We start from the raw sequence: 24,712 nt of genomic DNA, 5'->3' as shown, positions 1-24,712 counted from the left end.
CTCTCAACACATTGAAACAACAACAAAGATTCCAAATTATCGAATTAAGAGCTAAGCAAGTATGAAAGTTCCTCTGTGAAAAAGGCCTTCAAAATGGGTAAATCTAATATCCCTGGAACATAAATCAGAGCTTGCATAGACGAAATCTACGCACTACTTGAAGCTCTATAGGCTAAACATAGCAAAATTATTGCAGAGAATTAATGTTCAAAAAAGGCGAAACAACTACAGCAAATTTCTGATTAAACTCAGGTAATTTGTCAGCACATCATTGCCTTACTATGAAACTAATAGAAAATTTTCTTTGATATTGGTTACTGCTTGTGACCCTCAAGCGCTTTCTTATATAAACACATTTTCAATTTTTTAAGTACACAAACTTAAAGTACACTTGAGGGAGGCTGATTATTTAAAGAAAAATGCATCCTAAAAAATCAATGATTCTATACAAACAAAGCTACATCGTCCAAAAAACCATTTGAAAAAATGTAATTTTTGAAATTAAATTAAACTATTAAAAATCAAAAGAGGTCAAACTTAATAAACACATCACATCAAAATCTCCAGCTACAAATGAAATTGAAAAAATTTCGAAGTGATCGAAATTGGTATGAGTTTTAATTGCAACTTACTTTGAATTGGACTACTACACGTGTCCGAACTTAATAATCTCTCAAATCATTAGTTCATAAATGCCATCATCAAATTTGAAGTTGATATTAAATTTAGCTCCTGGAGCTGATCTTGGGTAAGAGGGAAAAATTATGGCAGCGTAAGAAAACTGAAACTGACAATTTTATTTGAATTAGTGGTTCAATTTTATCTATTTTCTCTTGTGTTGACTTGGCAACTGTATAGACACAAAAGTAGTCAGAAATATCGCTGTAGTTTTAATTACAGTTAAATACACAGTCACGTAGAAAAGGAAAAAAGGGGGACTAAATCGGCAACAAAAAGCACTCAATAATAACAGCCGCCAAAAACAGCTTTCCTTCTACAACTCAGCAAAACGAAATCAAAAATGAACTAACTTGGCCGTAAATAAAGTGCCTTTGTGTCCTGTACTACAAATATTCTTGAGCGGTAAATTGGTACTCTGCCTTGTATTGAAAAATAGTCTTGAGCACTAAATTAATTGCTACAGTGTCCTGTGTCTGCAATTTACTTGAGCTGCAATTAAATGTTACAGAACTCATCCTCTGTTTTTTCTGCTTGTGAGAACAAATAAGAAACTCAACCTAAGTTTAGATTTTAAAAGCTCGGTAAAAACTGGTCTTACAAATATGTCTTTGCCTTTGATTTGTTTTCCTATCGGGTCCAACTGATAGACATAAAGAAGGCCCGTATTGTGTGATCTGATAAAAACGCAGTCAAGTTTGACACTGAAAAAATTAAGATTTGGAAATAGACATAAACCTAAATTGCAACGCAACGGTAAGAACATAGTGGTTATACAGTTACAAAATAGAACTACAAAGCATAATATTCAGACAGACGTGGAACTTTTATCAACTGAAATTACTCGAAAAAGTCGGTATTTCTCGCGATCTATATCGCAATAATAATCAATAAGGTCTGAGAAATGAAGAGTTGCAGTACAGGAAACTTGTTAAAATCTATCATAAATTGGTAATATCTGTCATGATTATCCATCAATAATTGTTTTCATGACTTAAATTTTCAATATTGTCAAAAATTTTAAACGTATTTTCTAAAGCGATTATTTTAATGGATAAACCAATTGTTTTCGACCAATAATTGTTTTTTTCTATCTCTTCCTCATTTGGTAGACAATTAAGTCAAAAACGTGGTTGAGCGGGGTCGGAACACTATGTGCGAACGCACATTACCGATCCTTCTTCTTCAGTTCAACGCTTATTCGTTCATTTCGTCAATTAATTGTACTAAATCGTGACACTAAACCCATTTGTCTTGCATAATCTGGAATAACAATAAATGCAAATGAGATTTATAAAACACCACAATCTGGATATGTGAGAACAAACGTAATCAGAGACTGTTTAGGGCTTACCATTTCAATTACAATTTAAGGCTTGCAGGAAACCATTTCACCTCATTCATCGAAACAAACAACCTCATGTTGTTATTTAATAACCTTATTTATCACAAACTATGTAATTGAGGTCTATGGCAAACAGCAGGACAAACACCCTTTGAACATATATAATATCCTAAACACAACTAGAACAACTCCATTTAAGGAATGTTAATTAGGTTTGTTTAAAAACATAAATTGCGATCAAAAGTTGAATGTATTCAGGTTTAGGGCAAAAGGCCCCCTCTTGTTCTTCTCGGTTTACGTCAACCACCTCTTAAGCACTGACCCACATACACACACCCACACCATGCAGAAACCCAACCCATACACACATCCGATCGCCAACCCATGAATCTGTTCGAGTCTGAGCATTTCAGCTCTGAACCAGAATATTTCAATAAAAAAAAAACAAATTCAGTTCCGCAACCTTGCTGCTCAAGTGTACAATAATTTTGTGATGCGCATCCCGTACCTTCCATTCAGTCGGCATCAGAACTGAATCAGAACATTTTCAGAACTATATAAAAGTTCAGTACTGATTCAGAACGTTTTTAGAAAAGTTTCTGTATTGATTCTGAAACCTCTCTGAATCAGAGAAGAATTCAGAATCTATGTCCTCTGAATTTCTCTGAATCAGAAGAAAATTCAGAGTGCATTTCTGAATTAGTTCTGAATCAGAAGAAAATTCAGAATAAACTTCTGAATTAGCTCTGAATCCAAATGAAAATCAGAAACATTTCACAACACTGCAGGAAAGTACAAAAGAAACTTCTCATCGGTTTTTTAACCGTTATTCAAAGGCTTTTTGAAAAAAATTTTTGTGGAAACATACTAAAACTCAGAAGACTTTTGGTACTTAGAACCAATTTAATTTTGGGGGCTATTTGAACTGTGAATCAGCAAAAGAATTGGCCAGAAAACGTTTATTTGAAAAAAAGCTGTCATTATTTAAAGAAGTTGCAATTTTCTCTATAATCATCTTTAAAAATAAGTTTTATTGGTATTATGAAAGATTGCTTTTTTCCGGCAATTTTGGTTTAGAACCAGTTGTATGGGCTATTTGAATTTTGAATCTGCAAAAGATTTGGTCAGAATAAGATTATTTGAAAAAGAGTTGTCATTATTTAAAGAAGATGCAATTTTGTCTATAATCAGTTTTAAAATAGGTTTTATTGGTACTGTGAAATATTGAAATTTTCCGGTATTTTTGGTTTAGAACCGGTTGTATCCGCTATGTGAACTGTGAATGTGCAAAAGACTTGGTCAGAATACGTTTGATGTTTAATTTTGTCTTGTTTTTGTTTTGGAAAACTTTTTAAGCTTGGATTCTTTTTTAAATAGTTATACCAGTTCTCCTATAGTTAATTTCAGTAACTCCGCCACTGCCGGTCCCCAGCCCGGAAAGAAAAAGGAGGAGTGTTTAAACCACACATAGCATGCTGGAAAATCTCAAAAAGTCAGTTTTTACTTGACATGAGAAAATTTCCGACAACCTTTTATATAAATTTCTTCAATTTCTACAGGTATTGTATGAATTTGTTTTTTAAGGACCTGAGAGCAAAAGCAATGGTAAAACCTGGCTTGGCTCACTAACATAGTTATGAATTTACCCTAGTTCAGAGAAAAAACAGAGTCTGATTCAGAGTCTGAATCAGAGTCTGAATCAGAAAATTTCAGAGCCAAATGTGACATGAACAGACTCTGAATCAGTGCTGAATTGTTTCTGAAAAACTTCCTGATTCAGTACTGAATTACTCTGAAAGTTAGGTACGGGCAGTAAAAATTGCATTGCAATTTCTTTGAGGTCAGTGAGTTCGCCCAGACTAAATTTCCATACAAATCCTACAAAATTCTTGTGCGCCGAAAAATAATCTGTTCAGCACAATTTTACATTTTTGTACCAGTTCTACTTCTCCTTTCACACGGAAGACCAATTCATTTGACCTCTTCCCCATATTTTCTCTTTTTTTTTGACATCATATCCTTTTCACTTCTATATCATTTCACTTCGCAATTTTCACTTCTCAAAAAGTAAGAAATTCTGATTTTGACAATTAATCTCTGAACTCTTTACCCAAGCAATAGATATGACTTCTTTTGATCGCTAATTGCAGCAACAATATAAACAATTGAAATCGGGGTTAAATGATAGTGCTATGAAACGACACGGTTTAATTGATAGGGGTGAATATATAAATGTAGGCAATCACATCTAATCCCATATATATTTTAGCCAGGGCTGACCACCATAAACCCATCTTAGATAGCATATCAAAGTCATAATTGGTGTGTATTGTATCTTAGATATCATATCAAAGACCATACACAGAAACAAGGTCTCAAATGGCGTATTTCTGACCGCATATGAAGCACAATATGACATAATTTAATTTTATTTTGAATAAGTAAAAAATTTTTATGGTGACTTAGATTCCATAGAAACCGATATCATAGAAATCCAATACCATAGAAATCGATGGCGCGTAACAGGGCATAAACATAAAAACTGATCATCATTCTTTTTTATGGTTAATGGAACTTCAATTAACTTAATAGAGAAAAAAAGACAAATGTAATTTTAAAAAGAAGGTAGAAAAGGTAGAAAATAATTGAAAAAACGTGCTGCCCTGCTTCAACTAACTTTTACATCTAAAGTCTTGAAAAACATATACAAGATCATATCATGTATGGCTCCTCACAAACCTTAGCATGATCGTACCAGAAATTTTGTCTTGACTTGGATGGAGCCATATATGGTCTTTGATATGGTATCTAATCATATTATTGATATCAATCTAATTATATTTTTGTTCAATCCTGCGCAGTCTCAAAACAACTTTCGGGCAAAGTACGGACACCTATAGCAATCCAAATTTATTTTAACTATATTCTTAGATTTTCGAGCTGTTTGTTAGAAAAACATTGAAAATGTTGACAAAACGTCTTTTCGGAACTTAAACCTGATATCAGTCATAGAGAGTTTAAAAAGGCAAAAGTTAGCGCCTTCTCAAAGATATTTATTGATTTTTGAAAATCTTGAGAAAACGTTTTTTCTTTTATTGTACAAAAAAAGGAAAAAATGTTTAGTTTATTACAGGTTTTAAAAACTGAAACCATGAAATCAGTAACATTGGTTTTTGAAACATTACATACGTCACACAAAAATTTCATAAATAAAATTCCCTATACTCAAAGAAAAAGTTTTTTTATCACAACTGTGCGATGATTAATCAGCTCTTGTGCTTTCAGCTAAAAAAGAATGGTCGTTCGTTATTATGGTGTAGGTGTGTTCGTGCTTTTGAACAAAAGATAATTTTTAATTTTTCCTATATTAAGCACAATTTTCGCATTCGGCGCGAAGCAAAAAATCAACTATTGATTCAGTTATAGTTTAATTCGCTTATTTAGTCACTTTAAATTTGGTGTTCAAACCTGTTATCTTTACGTTTTTCAAAAGATGCAATTTATCTTAATTCAAGTTGCTTGATGGTAAACGTAAATTTTTCTGACACTATCAATTCTAAAGACACAAGGAAGAAATTAGTTTTTTTTTCACTGGAGCATTTTTCAATTTATTTTTGACTGAAAAGTCAATAAATGGGAAGAAGTTGTTTCCATTGGAATAAAAATGAGTTGTTCGTCATGCTAAAATCCAAACAAGGAGGCTCGGTAATGTGGGTTTCCACATCATGTTCCGGCCCCGCTCATCCACAATCTGGACTTAATTGGCTACCTAATGGGAAAGAGATAAAAATTTTCAAGAACAAACAAATCGTTCAACAAACCACTAATGCAAAAAAAAAATAATGCAATTTTAGCGGCCCGATGAAACTTCTTGCTAATAGGGCACAATAAAAAAATCACACAGCAAACATTAATTACGACTAAAACTTGATGTCCTTATTTAAAAAATAATCACAAAATGCAACTCGCACCAAAAAAAAACAAAGAGCAAAAGGGGCACAATTTTAAAATAATTTATTATGTTCCTTTATATCTCCATAGGAAGCAATTGAGATCTGTTATTGTCCAGTGTACGTTATACGAGAAAAAAAATAAGAAAAATCGGCAAATTTGAAAAATTCAAATAAAGTTTGCCTAAAAATGGCAGCAAAGCCGTCAAAACCAAAAGTTTGTCATTAAAAACCTTTAATATGTTCAATCGAGCAATTTTTCAAAGTGAAGGGGACTATCATTAAGGTTATAATTAAAAACACCCTAAAAAACTTTATAAAATCAAACATTTCATGAAATTGCGTAGTAAAAAGGCCAAGAAAACAAAAAAATTGAATCTAATACTGTTATAGACGTTAAATTATAGCCTACACGAAAAGATTTGTGAACTTTCTTTGACGAAACTTTGCAAAAAATTGACCAGGATGATCTGAAAAAATGGCTCAAAAATTCATATTTGTTTTTGAAAACAAAAAATTTAAAAGTCTTAACCGACAAAAAATTTCAACAAAAAGAGGTTTTTTAACTTCCTCAGGAAGCCAAGTGTTCTTCTTGTTAATGAGACCAGGTTACAGGACTACAAAATAACAATAATTACAGGCAGAAACCCAAACTTCAAAAACAATTTTACGACAACACTGTGTTCAAGGGAAAATAATAATGGATGTTTTCTACAATAACTATAAATCATCACTTGCTTCTCATCTGAACAACAACGGGCCCTCCTGATGAAAAACTACGCCGAAAATAGAACAAAATGAAACCCAAAAATTGGACAGTATTGAAAACTCCAATATTTTTTATCAAATTAAAAGGTCGGAGCCATTAGCCAAAACTTATAACCAACATAGACTATAATCAATAAAAGTAACCGAGAATTATATTATTGAGATTTGATTAAATGCTGGCAACACTTAGAGCAGAAAAGAGATCATCGAGAAAACCATTTTTTTTTAAAGTTCATTCGAAAGTCGCTAGAAGAAATAGCTAAAAACTTAAATCTTTAAATATGATCAATTATACGTGTTGAGTAAGCAATTAAGATTTCTCATAATCAAGTGTATGTCGAACAACAGAAATAAAAACAAATCGCCCCAAAAAAATCCAGCAAATTTTGCGCGAGAGCTGTGCCTCAGCCCACGAAGGCAGAAACTGTTCAAAAAAAATTAACTATTTCAGTTGCAACTTTTTTCAACGCTGTGCCCTTTTCCAATTAAGTATTTCATTCCAGCGGACTTCCTAATAATGAATTTGAGCCTTTGCCAAAAACAAACCAAAAATGAACCTATAAAATGTGCAATTATGCACAAAAATTGAGAGCAAAATGAAAACTCGTAGTATGAAAACCAAGACACCATAGTTAATTTAAAAAACCGTTACAGACAATAATTTATAAGTCAATGAAAGAGAGCATTGGCCTCTTTTTATTGAAATTACGCCACAATTAGAGAGAAAAAGGATGAAGTAGAGATAAAGTTGACAAAATACCGATATGTTTTTTATAGATCATAAGTCATAAGAGCCATTAGATAACAAAGAAAAGCATTGTATAGGTTCACTTGTACCTCATCAAAGAACGATTTCAAACTCTGATTGAGGACACTAAAACTTTGGACTACAAATAGTACCACAAATGAAAGCAAAACATAAGAAATCTATTAAATCTTACGAAAACAATTGGTCAAAGCTATAATACATTTTGCATAATTATCGAGTATAAATCTGCGAAAAACTGGAGAAAGTATAAATCCAGAAAAATCCTAATGCCAACAAGAGTATATCTAGCTCTGTTTTTGGGATTAAGAAGATTATGACCGGTTTTTTTATGTGTCTACTTCCTGCAAATTTGAAAAAAGTTTGCCAAAAAAGCATGTTTGGTCGCATTTTTGACAAAAATTTCTGAATTTTGAAAAATTTGGCTTAAATTCTAGCCAAAGAACTCGATGTAACCATTCAGCAAAACGCCTCCATCTTTAAAGATAAAATTATTAGCACTACCGTTGACAAATTTGAGAGATTTTAGCAAAAAATGACACAATTTGTGTCGAAAATTACGAAAAATTTGAACAAAAGCATTGTAAATCGGCCGAATGTTCACAAAGTTTAAAATATCGATAACAAATTATAAAGTGCGATATGAAAAAAAAATCTGCATTCTACGCTGGACAGACTTTCTATTAATACCACTCACCACTCTCTCCGATGATTGTATCGACCGGCCAAAACTGACTGAACACAGAAAAAACCCATTTGCGTATATAGTTTCACCAAATTAAACTGGTTCGGAACAAAAAAAAAGAATTCCGCGTCTCGGCAACAACAGTAATACAATTTCAGCCGCTTGCAGCATTGCGATCTTCAGACTGTTTCAGTCCTAATCAATGCGCGCAACGCCATCATCATTGCTAAATTCGCTTGACATCTGATAACAATAGCACTTTCTACTAACGGAAAAACAAAGAAGAAATGTTTCTATTGATCATTACTTCCGAAAGCATTTGAGCGCTTTCCGTAGACCTCACTAATTTTTAACAAATCGTGTCATCAAACAGCTGAACTGATTGCAATAATATAACAGTTTAAATTAAAATCTTAATTTCTTAAATTAATACTCTCCACAACTCAAAGATTAAAGAGAATGTGAAATTTATTTGCCATTATACCAGTTCGATCTACATGACTCTGGTTGTTCCGACCCCACTTGTGGGGGGGGGAGGAACTATATACTCAAATGGGTTTTTTTGTTCCGTGAATTTTCGCCGACCGATATATTCATCGAAGAGAAATGTGCGTGGTATCATTAAAAAGCTCGTCCAGCGTAGAATTCGAAATTAAAAATATTTTTTTGATTTTCGTTTTTTTCGAGGAGTTATCGAGGTTTAAAGTTTTATGTGAACACGGGATATTTGGTTCACTTTTGTTCACTTTTACCGTAATTTTTGTTCGAATTAACGTTTTTTCTACGAAAAATTTAATTCAAAACTAGATTTCACGCCACAAAATAAATCAATTTTTGGTTCTTAATAGACAAAAGGGGATAAAAAAGACAAGTTCTAGTCTCAAAGGGAAGTTTAATATCAAAAAAAATCGAATTCTATTTTGGAGCTCTTTTTTTAGAAAGTTTTGATATTTTTTTTTCAAGTCACCTAGAGACTAGTAACTGTTCATATCGAATCTCCGTTAATTGCAAACCTCATTTACAATCAAATGAAGCCCAATGAACAAAAAATTGGTTTCCAAGGGATCGCTCATGTTTTTTTTGGACTCGTATCTCAGTTTTCGTAATTTCAAATGAAATTTGATTTTCTTTTTGACGTTTTACTTAAGTTTTAGAATCCTATGGCATAAACTCCTAGACTAAAGGTGCAATAGATTTCTCAATGAGCATTAAGTGAACCTATCTAGTGCTGTGAGTAGACAGCTAATGGCTGTTAAGACATTGAAAATAAATTTTCGAAATTTTTTTAGTACTGGTAAATCATCAACTTTTTGTGAACTGTGAGTTCGTCTCAGTAAAAACAGGACCCCCTCCTTCCTACTGGAATCAAAGTTAATCTGATTAGCGGTTTTATCAAATAATTATTGGTTATACGTATTCAATGCCACAAGATTTCAATTTTTTTTTAATTTTTGCACATTTCGTTTTATTGGTTCATTTTGAAATCTTATCACGTCATCCTAATTATGATGGCTGCCATTGTTTTAGCGAAGACGTCCAAAGGATCATAGATAAAACTTTCAGCGGAAAAAATATGGTATAAAGGGCTTCAACACTTTCTTCTCCCATTTTTCTACTGAATTATTGGTTTTTGGCTGTATTTGTTTTTTCATAGTCATAAGACTTATTGCGATGTCCTATTGATTACATATGACTGACAAACATTTTTGTCCTCACATCGAGGCATAACTGAATGTATTTAATGACTTCCAATTAATGCTATTGTGCTTAATGGCTGTTAGGACTTTAAAAAATTTTTTTTTGAATCTTTTTTTGAACTTAAATTAATCTTAAGCTTATTTTCGTGCATTGTAAGTCAGTCTGAGTAGGGATAGAAGCCCAGTTTTTTCAACTTCAGCAACCGTTTATCTAGTTGGCGGTTTTGTCTTCTGACTACTGGTAATATGATTTCAATGCCACAAGATTTCATATATTTTTTTAATTTTTGTACATTTCGTATTACTGGTTCCATTTGAAATCTTATAAAGTTATCCTAATATTAATGACTCCCGTTGCCTTAGAAACGAAATTCAATGAATCACAGCTGAAAGCTGGAGTTTCCAGAGAAGAATTCACTGTTTAAATGACTTCGGCACTTTCTTCTCGCACTTTTCTACTGAAAATTTGGTTTTTGCCTGTATTTATTTTTTTGTCATAGTCGTAAGACATATTGTGATATCTTATTGATTACCTAGGCATGAAAAGAATCCTGATATTCACATCGGGGCGTAGTTTAGCGTATTCATTGACTTCCTATGAAAGCTATGGTTAATGGCTGTTAAGACTTATAAAATAATTTTTTTGAATTTTTTTTTAACATAAATCAATCTTAAGCTTATTTTCGTGGATTGTAAGTCAGTCTCAGTAATGACAGAACCACGTTTCTTTCTACATCAACGACAATTTATCTAGTTCGCGCTTTTGTTTTCTAACTATTGGATTTTTGACTTCGGTGCACGAGTTATCAAAATTTTTTAAATTTTTTGGATATTTTTTAGTAATTTCGCATCCTTTTGAAATCTCATAACATTATCCTAAAATTTATAGCTCCCATTGGCTTAGAAATGACGTTAGATGGATCGTAGAAAAAGTTTCCAGAGAAAAAAGCTTATGGTTTAATTTGCTTCGACACTTTCTTCTCTCACTTTTCTACTGAACTTTTGGATTTTGCCTTTACTTGTTGTTGTTTTCATAGTCACTGACATGTTGTAATGTCTTATTGATAACATTTGAACAACAAACATCCTTGTCGTCACATCATCTAGGCACAATTTAGCGTATTAAAGGCCTTCCGTTGAAAGCTATTGAATTTTATGACGTTGATACTATGGGTTTTCTCGAAAATTTCGTGGTTTTGATGTATCCTTCTTTGCCATACGACTTAATGTGATGAGTTATTGACAAACTATGAATGAAACCTATGATTGCTATTACATTGAGGCAGAATTTAGCGTGTTTATTTAATTCCGTTGAAAACAATTGAATTTAATGTCTTTGATACTAGGGATTTTTTCAAAAAATTCGTGGTTTAAATATATTTGTTTATATTTGGTGTTTTTCAAGTCATTTTGTAACAATAAAAACAATCACCTTGCTGTTAAAATATTATTCGAAAATAGAAGAGTTTATACTAAAAAGTTCATTCTCTAAAGGCGTTCAAACTTTTCGCTTAATTTTTTTGAGTTTGCTGTTTTTGCCTCTTTTGTTTATTTTTAGGTAGCCGTAAAATTCTTATCGGTCTCATAAACTTGTAAGTGACGATTAAAGGCGTGATGTTATCCAAAGCAGTCAGTTTATAGCCAATGGTCTTAAAAATTATGATATTATACATCTTCAAGATTTTCCAAACTTTTCAGTTTTTGTTGTTCTTTTCGTCAACTTGTAACTTATTCTTGTCATTGAGAGGTCCCATCCCATTCCTTGTTAATTTCAAAAATTAACTTGTCTACTGATATTATGTTGTAACTGATGTTTTGTTTGGTGGACAATATGGGTTTTCATAAAAAAATTTTGAGTGGTGTATTTGTGTTTCTTTTTTCTCTTCTTTTAGCTTATTCAGGTAATAACAGATCCCAATGATTTTCAATTTTGGCCCAAATGAACGAACTTAGTTTCTCTTTCAGTATAATTTTAGCTGAATTAGTATAAATGAAAACTGAATAAAAATACTTTAAATTCAGATAATAGCTAATGATTTAAATGGCTGCAATAATTTGCGTTTTTGAGATTTTCTGCCTCTTTGTGTAAATTGTTCGTGGTTTTTTGAGATTTTCTGCGTATTTAGTATATTCCTATAGTTTAGTCTAAGCAAAGACAGATCCCATTAGTTTCATAGTGACTTTTTAGTAAATTTATCACGAATTATTTCCTTATAAGCTAAAGATTTTTTTAGACTTTTGAAATTAATTGGTTTAAGAAATGTTGATTGATCTTTGACATTAACCTCATTCTTTTTCTCTTTGTCAACTTTTAACCTAATCTCATTAAGGAAAACGTCCATCTGCTGTATAGTTAGGAAAAACTAAATTTGTGTAGTTAAGGTTTTAGGTGATTGCATTTTGACGTTGTTACTAGGCGCTTTTAAATTTATATAATGGGTTTCTGCCGTGAAATTTTTGTTTTTGCTTATTTTGTTGATTGTTGTTTTTTCTCGTAGTATTTATATTGGCAGATCTCGTGATCGCTATAATGAGGCATGGCATTATGTAATTCAATTAGCAGTTAGGTTTTGTAACAATTTTTTTTTATTTTAAACATCTATTTTTGTTATCTCTTCATTTGGTCAATTAAGTCAAAAATGTAGATGAGCTCGGGTCGGAACATCATGTGCAAACGCACATTAACGAGCCGCCTTGTTTGACTTCGATGGATGACTTGATATGGGTTCCTATTTTTAGATTAATTGTTTTTACAATAATTTTGTTGCTTAGTCAAATATCTTTATAACGTTTGCAACTAATTTTGTAGGTGTCACTGCCTGCAATTCATTTGTAGATGAAACAGTCGAAATGAAATTATCTTACTTTTGGCTATCAAAATGGGGAAAACAGCAGTCGTTCTGCCAAATAAAATGGGGCCAATAAAAATAACAAATTGAGGAGAGAGAAACTGACAGCAGAACAAATAATCTCATGATAGATGGTCTAAATGAAAAGTGCAATCAACTAATGACCTTAGCTCAAACCACCAATATCATTCACCACAAAAATTAATTTGAATAAATTATTATCTGTCGGAAAAAAACAGCTGACAATAAAGTGCAAATTTGTGGACTTAACCAGAAATATTTTACATCTACTTTTCCCCTATGTTGGTGTTATTTTCAACACGTTTATCTAAAAGGTAGAAAATCGCCACTGATTGTGGGAGACAAAATAGATACGAATAAGCGTTTAAAATATTATTGCGACCTATCCCGATCTGATATTGGCTTAAATTTCGGTATGGGTACACCCTAGAGATGAGCGATTTTAAATTTTTCAAGTTGATTCACCGCCGTGCAAACGATGCTGAACTAATTATTTCTTCAGTTCTTTGCCGCCAAAAATGCAATGATAAACTCGATGGCCAACTTTTAGCAATCACAGCATGATTCTAGTAATCACTGCATGAAAATTATTGTTCCCACGTAGATACAACATTAAGATCGAAGTCAATTTATATTTGCAATTTGTATCATTTACGAGGGCGACCGGCGTTTTGTCTCGATTGGTTCACGCTCAGGAAAAAATAAATAAACGATTATTGCTTTAACTTCCTGCATTTTGGCAGATGGCTGTGAATAAATTTAGCAGTTGCGGAACGCGAGGTGTGAATTAATTTCCATAAATTACCTTTCATCATTTTCCCCCAATTTCCCCAACTACTTCCCTCCCCGTGAATGGTTAGCTGGGCGTGAAGCAATAACGATAAATGTGATTAACTCAAATGAACAGATTCCGATGATACCGTTCAGTTAGTCGACTTCTCATTAATTCGATTTGTTACTTCTGATACCTTGTGGAAAAGATATCTTCACAAAAACTAGAAAATAGTTGCACTTAACAAATCGATTTTGTTGCCATGAAAAATATCTCTTTAAAAATGAGAAAAAAAGTTTTGAAACTTGATGACCCGATATTTTCGGGGTTGGTCATAACTGATTCCCTTGTATATGAAACTTGAAATGCCCGCGAATAAGAGCTTCAAAATTTGCAGCAATCTTATTTTATGATTAGATTCTCTTCACATCTGAAATTTCTTCAGATCTTCAGCAAAATTCATGAGCTATCTCTTGATTGATGTATGCTTTTTTCAGTACTGAATTACAATAGTCGACTTTATTGCTAGACCTTGATTTGCATTCTAGACAGAATACAGCAAAGATATCGAATTGGATTTTGTACAAAAATATGAAATCTATGCTACAAAATAAGGAATTTTCTGATATTTATGTTTATTGACACATTAGTTTAATTCCTTGAGTGGGAAGAACTCTGTGGAGGAGTAGCTTATAAATAACCCGAGTCAATAAAGATACGGCTCCCGTTTTTATTACTGACCGTGGTGGCGTCAAAAAGTGTGCTTATCAAAACCACCTGTCGCAATTTTTAGATGATATGATTTGGTTATAACTCAACATTACGTTTTAACTCCACTTGGCGTACACAAAATTTCATTCCCACTTTAACAGGATGAGTTATGAAGGACAACAACCAGACTGGAGTTATTTGAACCGCTTCCCTATATTTCCTCTTTCCCATGTGTTGAAATTGTGCAAAAGATAAAGGTGTCTACAGTAGATAACTATATTGCCACATATCTGGAAATAGCCTGCAAATTTATTTTAAAAAGTTGTGTTTCGGATGAAAAGAGTTTTTATAACTATGTTTACATAACACGGCCACACCTGAGGAATTTTTTTAATGTTATGTAAGACATACTCAGTGAAACGAGACTTGATAGCCGTTATAATAAACACGATAAGACTTGGCTGATCTTTCCAACTTTTTGCTATGTTGCATGGCAAAGAAGCATCAAAATATGTACAAAGTTGCAAGATCATGCATGCACTACTTTGCATGGGTATCCAGAGGCAAGATCTTGGCAAGATAAACACAAAAGATTGACCATGGCAAGACCATGGCAAGACACGCAAAGTTATAAAAATTAAACAGCGCCATTAAACAAGATATAGCACTAAGATAAAACATTAAACAAAAATTACCAAGATTTGTTAAAAATTATCAAGAAGCGTACGAAAATTCAGCTCCCGTTAATTTTTAGCCAACAAATGAGCCTACTCACTCCAATACACATTCATACAAAATTTCAAACAAATAAACATTCAGACAACCTAAACTGATCCAAGAACCACACAAAATAGTTTCCTAATTTCCGCTCATTTGAACTTAAATTAGTGATCTCTGTAAAATAAAACAATTGCAAAATTTGAGAAAACATTTTGAAGAATAAAAAAATGTGTTTTTCAAATCATACAGTCAAGAGGAACAGTTATCCGTTTTAATGCAAATAGTGGCAGGGTGTTAAGAACTTGCAATCAGTTTGTAGAAACGAGTTTCGAAACGTGCGGTATAGGGCGTAATAATTTCCGCTGAAATTTTCCAGTTTTCTGCTCAGAATTACTTTGTATCATTCTAATTGTCCATTTAAGAATATTATTGTAAACTTCAATCAGAGATTTTGAAAGTTTTTTCACGTCAAAATCTACATAACTAATATAATATTGTTGTTTGAGTTTGCAGGTAAATTCTAGGAAACGTTTTCTAGGTAAACTGCACGTATCATTTATGCAGGTAATTTTGCAGGTAATTTTACCTGCAATTTTGCTTTCCTGCAAACGTTGGGTAAATTTACCTAGACATTTTTTCGAGTTCAAGGCATTATATTTCAAATTCTCCCGCCGGATACTTTGAAAGCAAAAAAACACAGATTAGAATTACGAATTAAAAATTTTGATAACGCGTTATGAAATTTATGAATTACGAATCCATTGATAGGCTAAAAATCATTGACGGATATTAGGTACGAAAATGCACTAGACGTCTACGGTACCCACGCACTAAATAAAGTTAAGGTTATAGTACAGTAAATAAGTTTATTTATCTCAACGGTTGAGGTTAATCTGCTTTTCTTTAATTCACTCTAACTTAAATTACTTTTATTTTTAACTTAACTTAAAAGTCGAGGCCTCACTGCCTTAGCATAAAACTCAACTTCATCTTGACTTTCATTTAAAAAACAGTAACCTTTTACCTTAACGGTTAAAGTAAAAAAAAATTCAACCTGGCTTTAGCTCACGTTAAGTATTTTAGTCAACTAGTCAGAAAAATCTATCTTGAATATAAGGAAGGTCAAGGTAAATCTACATTACTAGTCGAAATAACAAAAAATATTTAAGGTAAAGCGAATCAAACTTGGAATTTTTTACCTTTAATGTGAAAATTTACGGTAGTTTTAAGGTGAGTTACGGTATAATAAAGGTCCTTTTGAAGTTTTTGTTAATAGCATAGGTGATTTCCTGGGACCAATGACCATTGTGTAACTAATAAAAAAATTGTAACTGAATTAGCATCAAAAATTGTTCTTTAACCACTTTGAACTCACTTTTATTTGTGACTATTCAAGACAATAATTTATTTACATTTCTTTGACCGCGTTAAACCAAAACTTTTATGAATATAATTGTTTACCATTTAAAAAAACAATCCTGCAATTTATCTGAAAACGTCAAATTTATCTTCGATCTGCCGTCTGCTGAGAAAACGAGCAGAGCATAGAAAAGCAGCCGAGCGTGGCACAACGATAACAAAATCTGCCCGAAAATGAGAAGAATTAAAACCATGAATAATCACTATAAAAGACATTGAAGTCACAAATCACGTATTATTTCAATTTGCATCTGAGTAACTCAGAAAAACTAATTTTGACTGTCCTTTCAATTGGATGTTATGAGAATGATGATTATGAGTTGGTGTTTTAGTGATTCAATGAAGAGAAAAATTATAATGCAGGAAAATCCTTAACTTTTTAAATTTGATATATCAAAAGCTATCAGATTTTAAAATGAGCTTCTATGACCTTTTTCTAAAGATCAATTAGCAGTGCCAAGCAAGATTGGAGTGCAAATCTGAGATATTAATCTGCAATTGAACTAAATGAAAATTTTTGATGGATTATTCAGCAATTAATATCTTAGTAGCTCAGTTGATCATCTAATTACCGACAAGGACTGTTAGAATTAAGGGACTATTCTGCAACTAGTACCTATTCAATTAATTTTCAATGTAAAATCTACTTAAATTACCTTGAGTAAATTTGAGTTATGTCTTTGCTCTTCTTTAATTTGAGATAAACAATTTTTTTCACATAAGGTGCAAAGTGAAGTGAAGCCAGCGAAATCCCTGCGATGGATCGGTCCGTAAATTCACAATTTGTGCTAGTCTTCAAATTCTTCAAACTAGTTAGTAGTTATTTTTTAAATCCTTTGTTTGTTTCCATATATCTCCTGATTTTGATTCTTTTAAATCTTCATTTTAATTGTGCTCAGTAAAAGTTTGGTGCGTTTATCTTAATTAGAAAACACTTCCATTATTGGTATTGAAACATGTGTACTAGAATGCAAAAAATAATTGTTTACGAAAAATACTCCCAATAAAAGTTCGATTGGCTTATCTTAATTGTCCAAATTCGCTTCAATTCAAAAAGAACTGAAAAATTTGTGGAATGCTTGCGCCGCTGAATGTTATTCTAATCCCATTTCTATGGAAGCATTTGCCAATTTCAGCCACTTAATGCCGCGTGGAAACTACTTGCATGTAATTTAAGCGCCTTTCACATTGGGCGTCGAAAGACGGCGGGATGTGAGAGCCACATTTTTTTTGTAGCTAGTTTTTGTTTTTGTACCGGTAGACGCGTGTAATGGTAGACAATTTAATCTGAACGGGGTCGGAACATTATGTGCTAACGCACATTACCAAGCCTCCTTGTTAAATAGCAACGCATACAGTAATAACTCAAATTAATAATTCAATTTATTAATTGAAACTGATTAAATCGCTAAAGATCGATTCAAAATTTCACAGCTTAAAACCTTAGCCTTGAAATTTCCAAGCAAGATTTCTGGTAACTATGTTGGAATTCTCCACAATTTTGAGTCCAGTTTATGCAATTCATTTCTTCAGCCGGATTATATCCACACCAATCTAATACTTCTTCAGGGTTCGGTCATTAACTAATCGTAAATTTTAACGACACAGATGGTACCATTTACCCTTTCGCATTGTAGGTATATCAAAATCCCAATTCTCCCAATGAAATAGGTTTTCAATTGAAATGATTTTTTTCATGCTCGCTGGTCGCAAGAACAACTCGAAGTAATGTTCAGAAATTATATAACGAATCGTTGTAATATCTCACTAGTAAGTCCTTATCCTTTCACGCGTATTTTTACCCTTCTTATCTATTTTTGGGCAAACTTTTAATTCAACCCTTCTTATCTACTTTTTGGGCAAACTTTTAATTCAAATTTTTATCCTTGACTGTATAATGAAGTGACAAAATCATTTGTAATTTTTTTTCTAACAGAATTGACAGAAAGACGTTTAAAAAGAGAGCAATGAAAAAAAAACGTTTCTCTCTGCAGGAAAACAACAGAAACTATCAATTCTTACATACACGTAACAAGAAAAGCAATACAGGCCACGTACATAATATAGGTTAATCAAACAAAGATCATTTGATTTTCCTGAAACTTCGGTCGTTTTATCTCTCCTCGTTCTTCTATTTAAAGAAACCGATGTTGATAATGCCTACCGTGTAATTGAGCAGCTTCACATTCCCCGCTACAAAAGGCGAGTGCCACCCCACCCTAATTGCATTCTGTCTGGTCGTAGGGAGACACTGCAACTGGGGAGCCACCACTCCTGGCCACACTGCCACCACTGGCTTTGAAAGATCGCTGTCCAGATTTTCCAGGGATGACAGCGCTTGAACCTTTAAAGGTTGAGGTGCCAGACCGAAAGTCGATATGTCCAGACCGAACTGAACGCACAAGAGGGGTGTCGTGATTTCAAAATTACACGGTCTGGAAACACCAACGAACGCACGATAGTCTGGACATAGGCAACTTTGAATGCACGATATTCTGGACATAGGCAACTTTGAACGCACGATAGTCTGATCATAGGCAACTTTGAAGATGGAAATTGATAAACAGGACAACAAAAGAACCGTAAAATTCAAAAAGCTTTAAGTCAAAAATAATTTCAAGGACTTGAAAACTTTAAGCTATAAAAAGAAAACCTTGAAAATGACCCTGAAAATGAAGATTATTGAGGCCGCTATTCAAAAAGCTGACAACAAAAAGGATACAAGAAAATGGAAGAGTAAATTTGTAATTTTTGGAGCGCACGAACGTTGTTTTGGAACACACAAAAGTCTGGACATAGGCAATTTTGAACGCAAAAAAATCTGAACATAAGGTTTTTTGAACGCACGATAGTCAGGACATGAACGCACAAATCTTCAATTTTGGAACGCACAAAAGTCTGGACATAGGCACTTTCTGTCTGGGAGGGTCTTGACATATACACTTTCCGTCTGGGAAGGTCTGGACATACCGACTTTTGGTCTGGCACCTCAACTTGGGAACTGAGTAATTTACCTGTCATTAGTAACTAAATTTCTGGAGAAAAATTTATTTCAGAAAAAAATCTGATTTCTGAGACCCCCCATGAAAGTCAAATTTGCACGATTGCTAGATTTTCCAAGTAACAGTTAAATTGTATACAAATTTTAATGGCCTGTCCCATCTCTCACTTTATTTTATGAAGACAAACTCTTTGACCATTTTAGATTTGACAACTGTTCAAAATAATATTGTACAATTAATTGTACAATATTATTTTGAACAATAGTCAAATCTAAAATGGTCAAAGTTTTTGTCTTCAAAAAATAAAGTGAGAGATGGGACTAGCCATTAAAATTTGTATACAATTTAACGGTTACTTGGAAAATCTAGCAATCGTGCAAATTTGACTTTCATGGGGGGTCTCAGAAATCATATTTTTTTCTGAAGTAAAATTTTCTTCAGAAAATTGTTTACTAATGACAGGTAAATTACTCAGCTTATTTATCTGGACTCTGTTCTCTGTTCAAACAATATTCATTTATACCTATGAAAGTACAAGCATGTTACCTGGAAACTGTATTCTCTGCACATGAGTCCCTTCCTGAACTCAAAAGTCAGCTGTTCGGGGTCAAGCTGGGCCACAAACTTAGAGTTGACAAACACTTTGTAACCAGCTATCAATGCATCCCCACACACCACAGGCTCAGTCCACTCGATCACAATCTGAGACAAGTCTGAGGATCTGAAAAGTGGTTGCTTGTCTTCATAATGAATGTCTTCAATTAACATCATTTGCGGATAAAAAAGTGGGAAGAACTTATGGACCACATCGCAGACCTCTTGCAAAATCCTCTCGAGTACACCTTGTTCCCGTTTATAATCGGTCTAACCATTTCAAGGCACAGATAGAATTAGTCCGAGGGAAGCTGTTTAAATTCTGCTCCATATTCTGTATCTTCAGCCAAAATTAGTTGTTCAAAATGTTTAATGTTTACCTCAAGCCGGTTGTTCAGTTTGGAATATTGGTTTACCGGGAAAGTAGAGAAAACTACTATTACTAGAGGAAACATTTTGAAATCTGTCAATATGATCATTAAAAGCATACACCGTAAAAAAAATTTGGAAGCGCAAATTTGATTCTCCCAGAAAGTCATAAATTGAGTGCTCGATTTGCAATGCCGATAACCTTCATGTCTATGAAGCTTTAAAATTTTTGATAAAATTTTACAGAAAGAATATACGTCCGAAACAGTTGCTCATTCCCTTAATGATTCTGAACTCAAAACATCAAAAACATCAGAAAACTTTTTCAAATTTTCCCTGACAATCAGAATCAAATTACAACAATAGTTTTGTTGAAAAAAAAATACAAAGCTGGAAAGAAAGTGAATTTTAAAAGTGTTGTCATATTTACTTACAACTTTATATAATCGGCAGCAGTGAGGAGTTCCTTAAGAAGCTTATTCAACACTTAAAAACATTGCTGTGGCTAAAATTTTTCATTTGGGAGGTATGCCCATTTTTGCGCGAAGATAAATTTTTCGCCTCTCAAAATTAAAGAATCCAACCACTATGAAAGCTGCATAGCTCTTCCAATAGGATAACTCTTCGGACAGTTTTTGTTCAGACACCACTTGTGGGGGGAGGAACTATATACTCAAATGGTTTTTTTTGTTCAGACAATTTTGGCCGATCGATAAATTCATCATAGAGAAATTTGAGTGGTATCATTAAAAAGCTCGTCCAGCGTAGAATTCGAAACTAAAAAATATTTTTGAATTTCGTTTTTTTTTCAAGGAGTTATCGAGGATTGAAGTTTTGTGTGAACACCGGATATTTTCCATGATTTTGTTCACTTTTAGTGTAATTTTTCATCAAATTGAGATCTTTATTTTGTTAAAAAATGTTTATTCAAAGTTACATTTAACGCCACAAAAAGAATCAATTCTGAATTCCTTATAGACGAAAGGAGATGAAAAAGACTAGTTCTGGTCTCATAGGGAATTTTACTTAAAAAATCGAATTCCATTTGAGAGCTTTTTTAGAAAACTTTTCATATTTTTTTGTTTTTTAAGTCTCTTAGCGACTAGTCACTTTTCATATCAATGTTCCGTTAATGACAAACTTGATTTACAGTCTAATGAGCCCAATGAACAAAAAATTCGTTTTCAAGGAGCCGCTCGTGTTTTTTTTTTGCTTCGACTCTGAGTTTTCGTAATTTAAATGCAATTTTGACTTCTTTTTTAAGATTTTGCGAAAATTTGAAGTCCTATGACATAAACTCGTTGACTGAAACTGCAATAAGTTTCGTAATGGGTTTTAAGTTAACCTATCTAGAGCTTTGAGTGGGGAGCTAATGGCTGTTAAGATTTTAAAAATAATTTGAGAGTTTTTTTCGAGTTCATAAACTATCATAAACCGATCATAAACTAATTTTCGGGAATTGTAAGTCGGTCTCACGGTCTCAGTAGTAACAGAAACCCCTTCCTTTCTATTGCAACAAAAATTTATATGGTTTGCGGTTTTATCTTCTAACTATTTGTTTTTCAATGACACAAGCTTTCAAAAATGAAAAAAAAATTGGACACTTTCGTATTATCGGTTTCTCTTGAAATCTTATCACATTATCCTTAAATTGATATCTCCCATTGGCTTAGAGAAGACATTCAAGGGATCTTGAATATATATTTCAGAGTAAAACTTATGTTTTAAATGGTTTCGAACTTTCTTCTCGCGCAGTTCTACTGAATTTTTGGTTTTTGCCTATATTTGATGTTGTTTCTATAGTCATAAGACTTATCGTGATGTCTTATTGACTACCCATTTTCGAATAATGTCCTTTTCTTCAATTGAGGCATAACTGACGTTTTTACTGACTTCTGTTGAAAGCTATTAAAATTAATGGATGTTAAGAGATAAAAAATGAATTTTCGAGAATTTTTTTTCTAAATTAATCCGATCTTAAACTTATTTATGTGAAATGTAAGTCAGTCATAGTAATGAACGGACCTTCTTCTGTTCTACTTCAACCGCATTAATCTAGTTAGCGGTTTTATCTGCTAACTGTTGGTGTTATGACTTCAAAGCACGAGTTGTCATTTCTTTTTAAATTATTGGTTTTTTTTCGTAATTTTGGTTCCTTTTGGAATCCTAACACATTATCTTAATACTGAGGTTTAAATGTTTTCGACACTTTCTTCTCAAACTTTTCTACTCATTTTTTGGCTTTTGTTTGTATTTGTTCGTTTTCATAGTCAATGACTTATTGTAATGCAAAATTGATGACTTATGAAAGACAAACATCTTTGTCGTCTCATCGGGGCATAAATTAGCGCATTTATTAGCTTCCATTGAAAGCTATTGAATTTATTGGCGCTGATACTACGGATTTTCTCAAAAATTTCATGGTTTTAAACTGTTTAATCATGTTCAATGATATATTGGAGACAAACTGTTAGACTAAAAAGAACAATCCCATTGCTGTTAAAAATTGAATCAAAGGTATCAAAGTCTTTGCTGAAAAGTTCAGTTTTAATGGCTTCGACACTTTTCTCGCTCAATTTCTTTTTTCATTTTGCTGTTTTTGCTTCTTTTTTATTCTTTAGGTAGCCTTAAAATGTTGACTGGTCACATAAGCTTTTAATTGAGAATTGATTGAATGATTTTACCCAAAGCAGCCAGTTTATGGCGAATAGTCTCAAGTTTATGATATATTACATTTTTAAGGTTTTTCAAAAGTTTTCAATGATTTCAGTTTTTGTTGATCTTTACTTCAACTTGTAACTTATTCTGATCATTAAAAGGTCACATGCAATTCCTTGAATTTTAAAATTTAACATGTTTACTGATATTATGACGTAACCTTGGATGTTTTAATGGTTGGACAATATGCGTTTCCTTAAAAAGTTATGCGAGTGGTGTTTTTGTTTTTCTTTTTCTCTTCCTTTAGCACAGTCGCGTGATAACAGTTCCCAATGGTTTTCAAATGTGGCCCAATTGAAATTTTTTAATTTTTCAGTATTATCTTAGCTGAACTAGTACAAATCGAAATTGAATTAAAAATACATAATATTCCAATAATTGCTAATGATTTTAATGGCTGCGCTAATTTGTGTTTTCGCAATGTTTGGAATTTGTTGTTCATTCTTGTTTGAGTTTTTCTGAATCTTTAATCCATTCCTATGGCCTAATCTAACCAAAAACAGGTCCTATTGGTTTCCTTATGACTTTTTAGTAAATTTATGAATTTTTATCTAATGAATTTTGAGACTTGAAACTATTTGGTTTAAAAACTGTTGATTGATTTTTTGAATTTCGCCTCATTATCTCTTCTTTTTGTCGACTTGTTACCTAGTCTCCGTAAGCGAAAATTCCAACTGCTGTGTAGTTGGGAAAAAGTAAATATGTGTAGTGAGGAATTTGTGTAAGATATTGAGTTTTTGCCGTGTAATTTTTGTTTTTGTTTTTTGTTGTTGTTTTTTTTTCCTCGTACTCTTTTTAATGGCAGATCTTGTTGTAATGAAGCAAGGTATTATTTAATTCTATTTTTAGTTTGGTTGTGTAACGATTTATTTAAATTGAAACATCTATTTTTGCTTATCTCTTTGTCAAAAATGCATGTAAAAAGACAGTTAAGTCAAAAATTTAGATGAGCGCGTGTCGGATCATCATGTGCGAACGCACATTAACAAGCCTCCTTAATTATTTTATTTTAGACAATATTTATTTACAAAACCATTTAAAGCATCTCGTTAAATCACTTCAAACTTGTTTCTGATTCGTCAACTAGACTTTGCGTAAAATTATGGCACCATTTGATATTACTATCAAGACCAGATTGGTTTCTTGCAGCGCCATAAAGCTCCAAGCTTTTCTGCGCAATTTTCACTTAATTAAACGAAATTTCTCAAAGATTGTTTTAAAATCTTTCATGGTTTTACTTGCCGACGGAAAAATGACAGAAAAGCAAGATTTCTCGTCTTATGAATTGATTTAAAGTTTTTTCTACTTTTTTCTACTATTTTCTATTAATTCATGACGGGATTATTGATTAAGTTTGCGGGTAAGTAAGTTTATATAAAAAAATAGTCATGTTTTCGGAGGTTGACGTGAAAATGTAAGCCTCCTGGTTTTTCCATTGGATTTAACGGGAATCGATGTCATTTTGGCTTTGAATGCTTTTTCCATGGCGTGGAAAAAACATTCATGGTGGCATGGTATCCTTAATTTTAATAACATGGTGTCCTTAAACTCATTTTTCTTTTTTAAAATCTGTTCGTTTCAAATTTGACGACGATTTTACAATAGTGCTTATTTTTTATGACAACATTACAAGCCAGTGACCCTACAA

At 32.6% G+C, this 24,712-nt stretch overlaps 1 protein-coding gene across 2 annotated transcripts in view; it reads right to left on the bottom strand.

Annotated features, from left to right (window-relative positions):
• The window catches only part of LOC142337714 (uncharacterized), a 159,921-nt gene that overhangs the window by 89,451 nt on the left and 45,758 nt on the right, over nucleotides 1-24,712 (bottom strand). For both annotated transcript variants that reach the window (XM_075387172.1, XM_075387171.1), the window contains exons 12-13: nucleotides 19,930-20,104; nucleotides 18,546-18,725 (exon numbers count right to left, since the gene is read on the bottom strand). In XM_075387172.1, the coding sequence (XP_075243287.1) occupies nucleotides 18,546-18,725; nucleotides 19,930-20,104 (355 nt within the window). The remainder of the gene's footprint in view (nucleotides 1-18,545; nucleotides 18,726-19,929; nucleotides 20,105-24,712) is intronic.

The sequence above is a fragment of the Convolutriloba macropyga genome, chromosome 4 (genome assembly GCF_964194025.1).
Source record: "Convolutriloba macropyga chromosome 4, txConMacr16.3, whole genome shotgun sequence".
NCBI lineage: Eukaryota > Metazoa > Xenacoelomorpha > Acoela > Convolutidae > Convolutriloba > Convolutriloba macropyga.
This window is presented reverse-complemented; position numbering and strand designations above follow the sequence as displayed.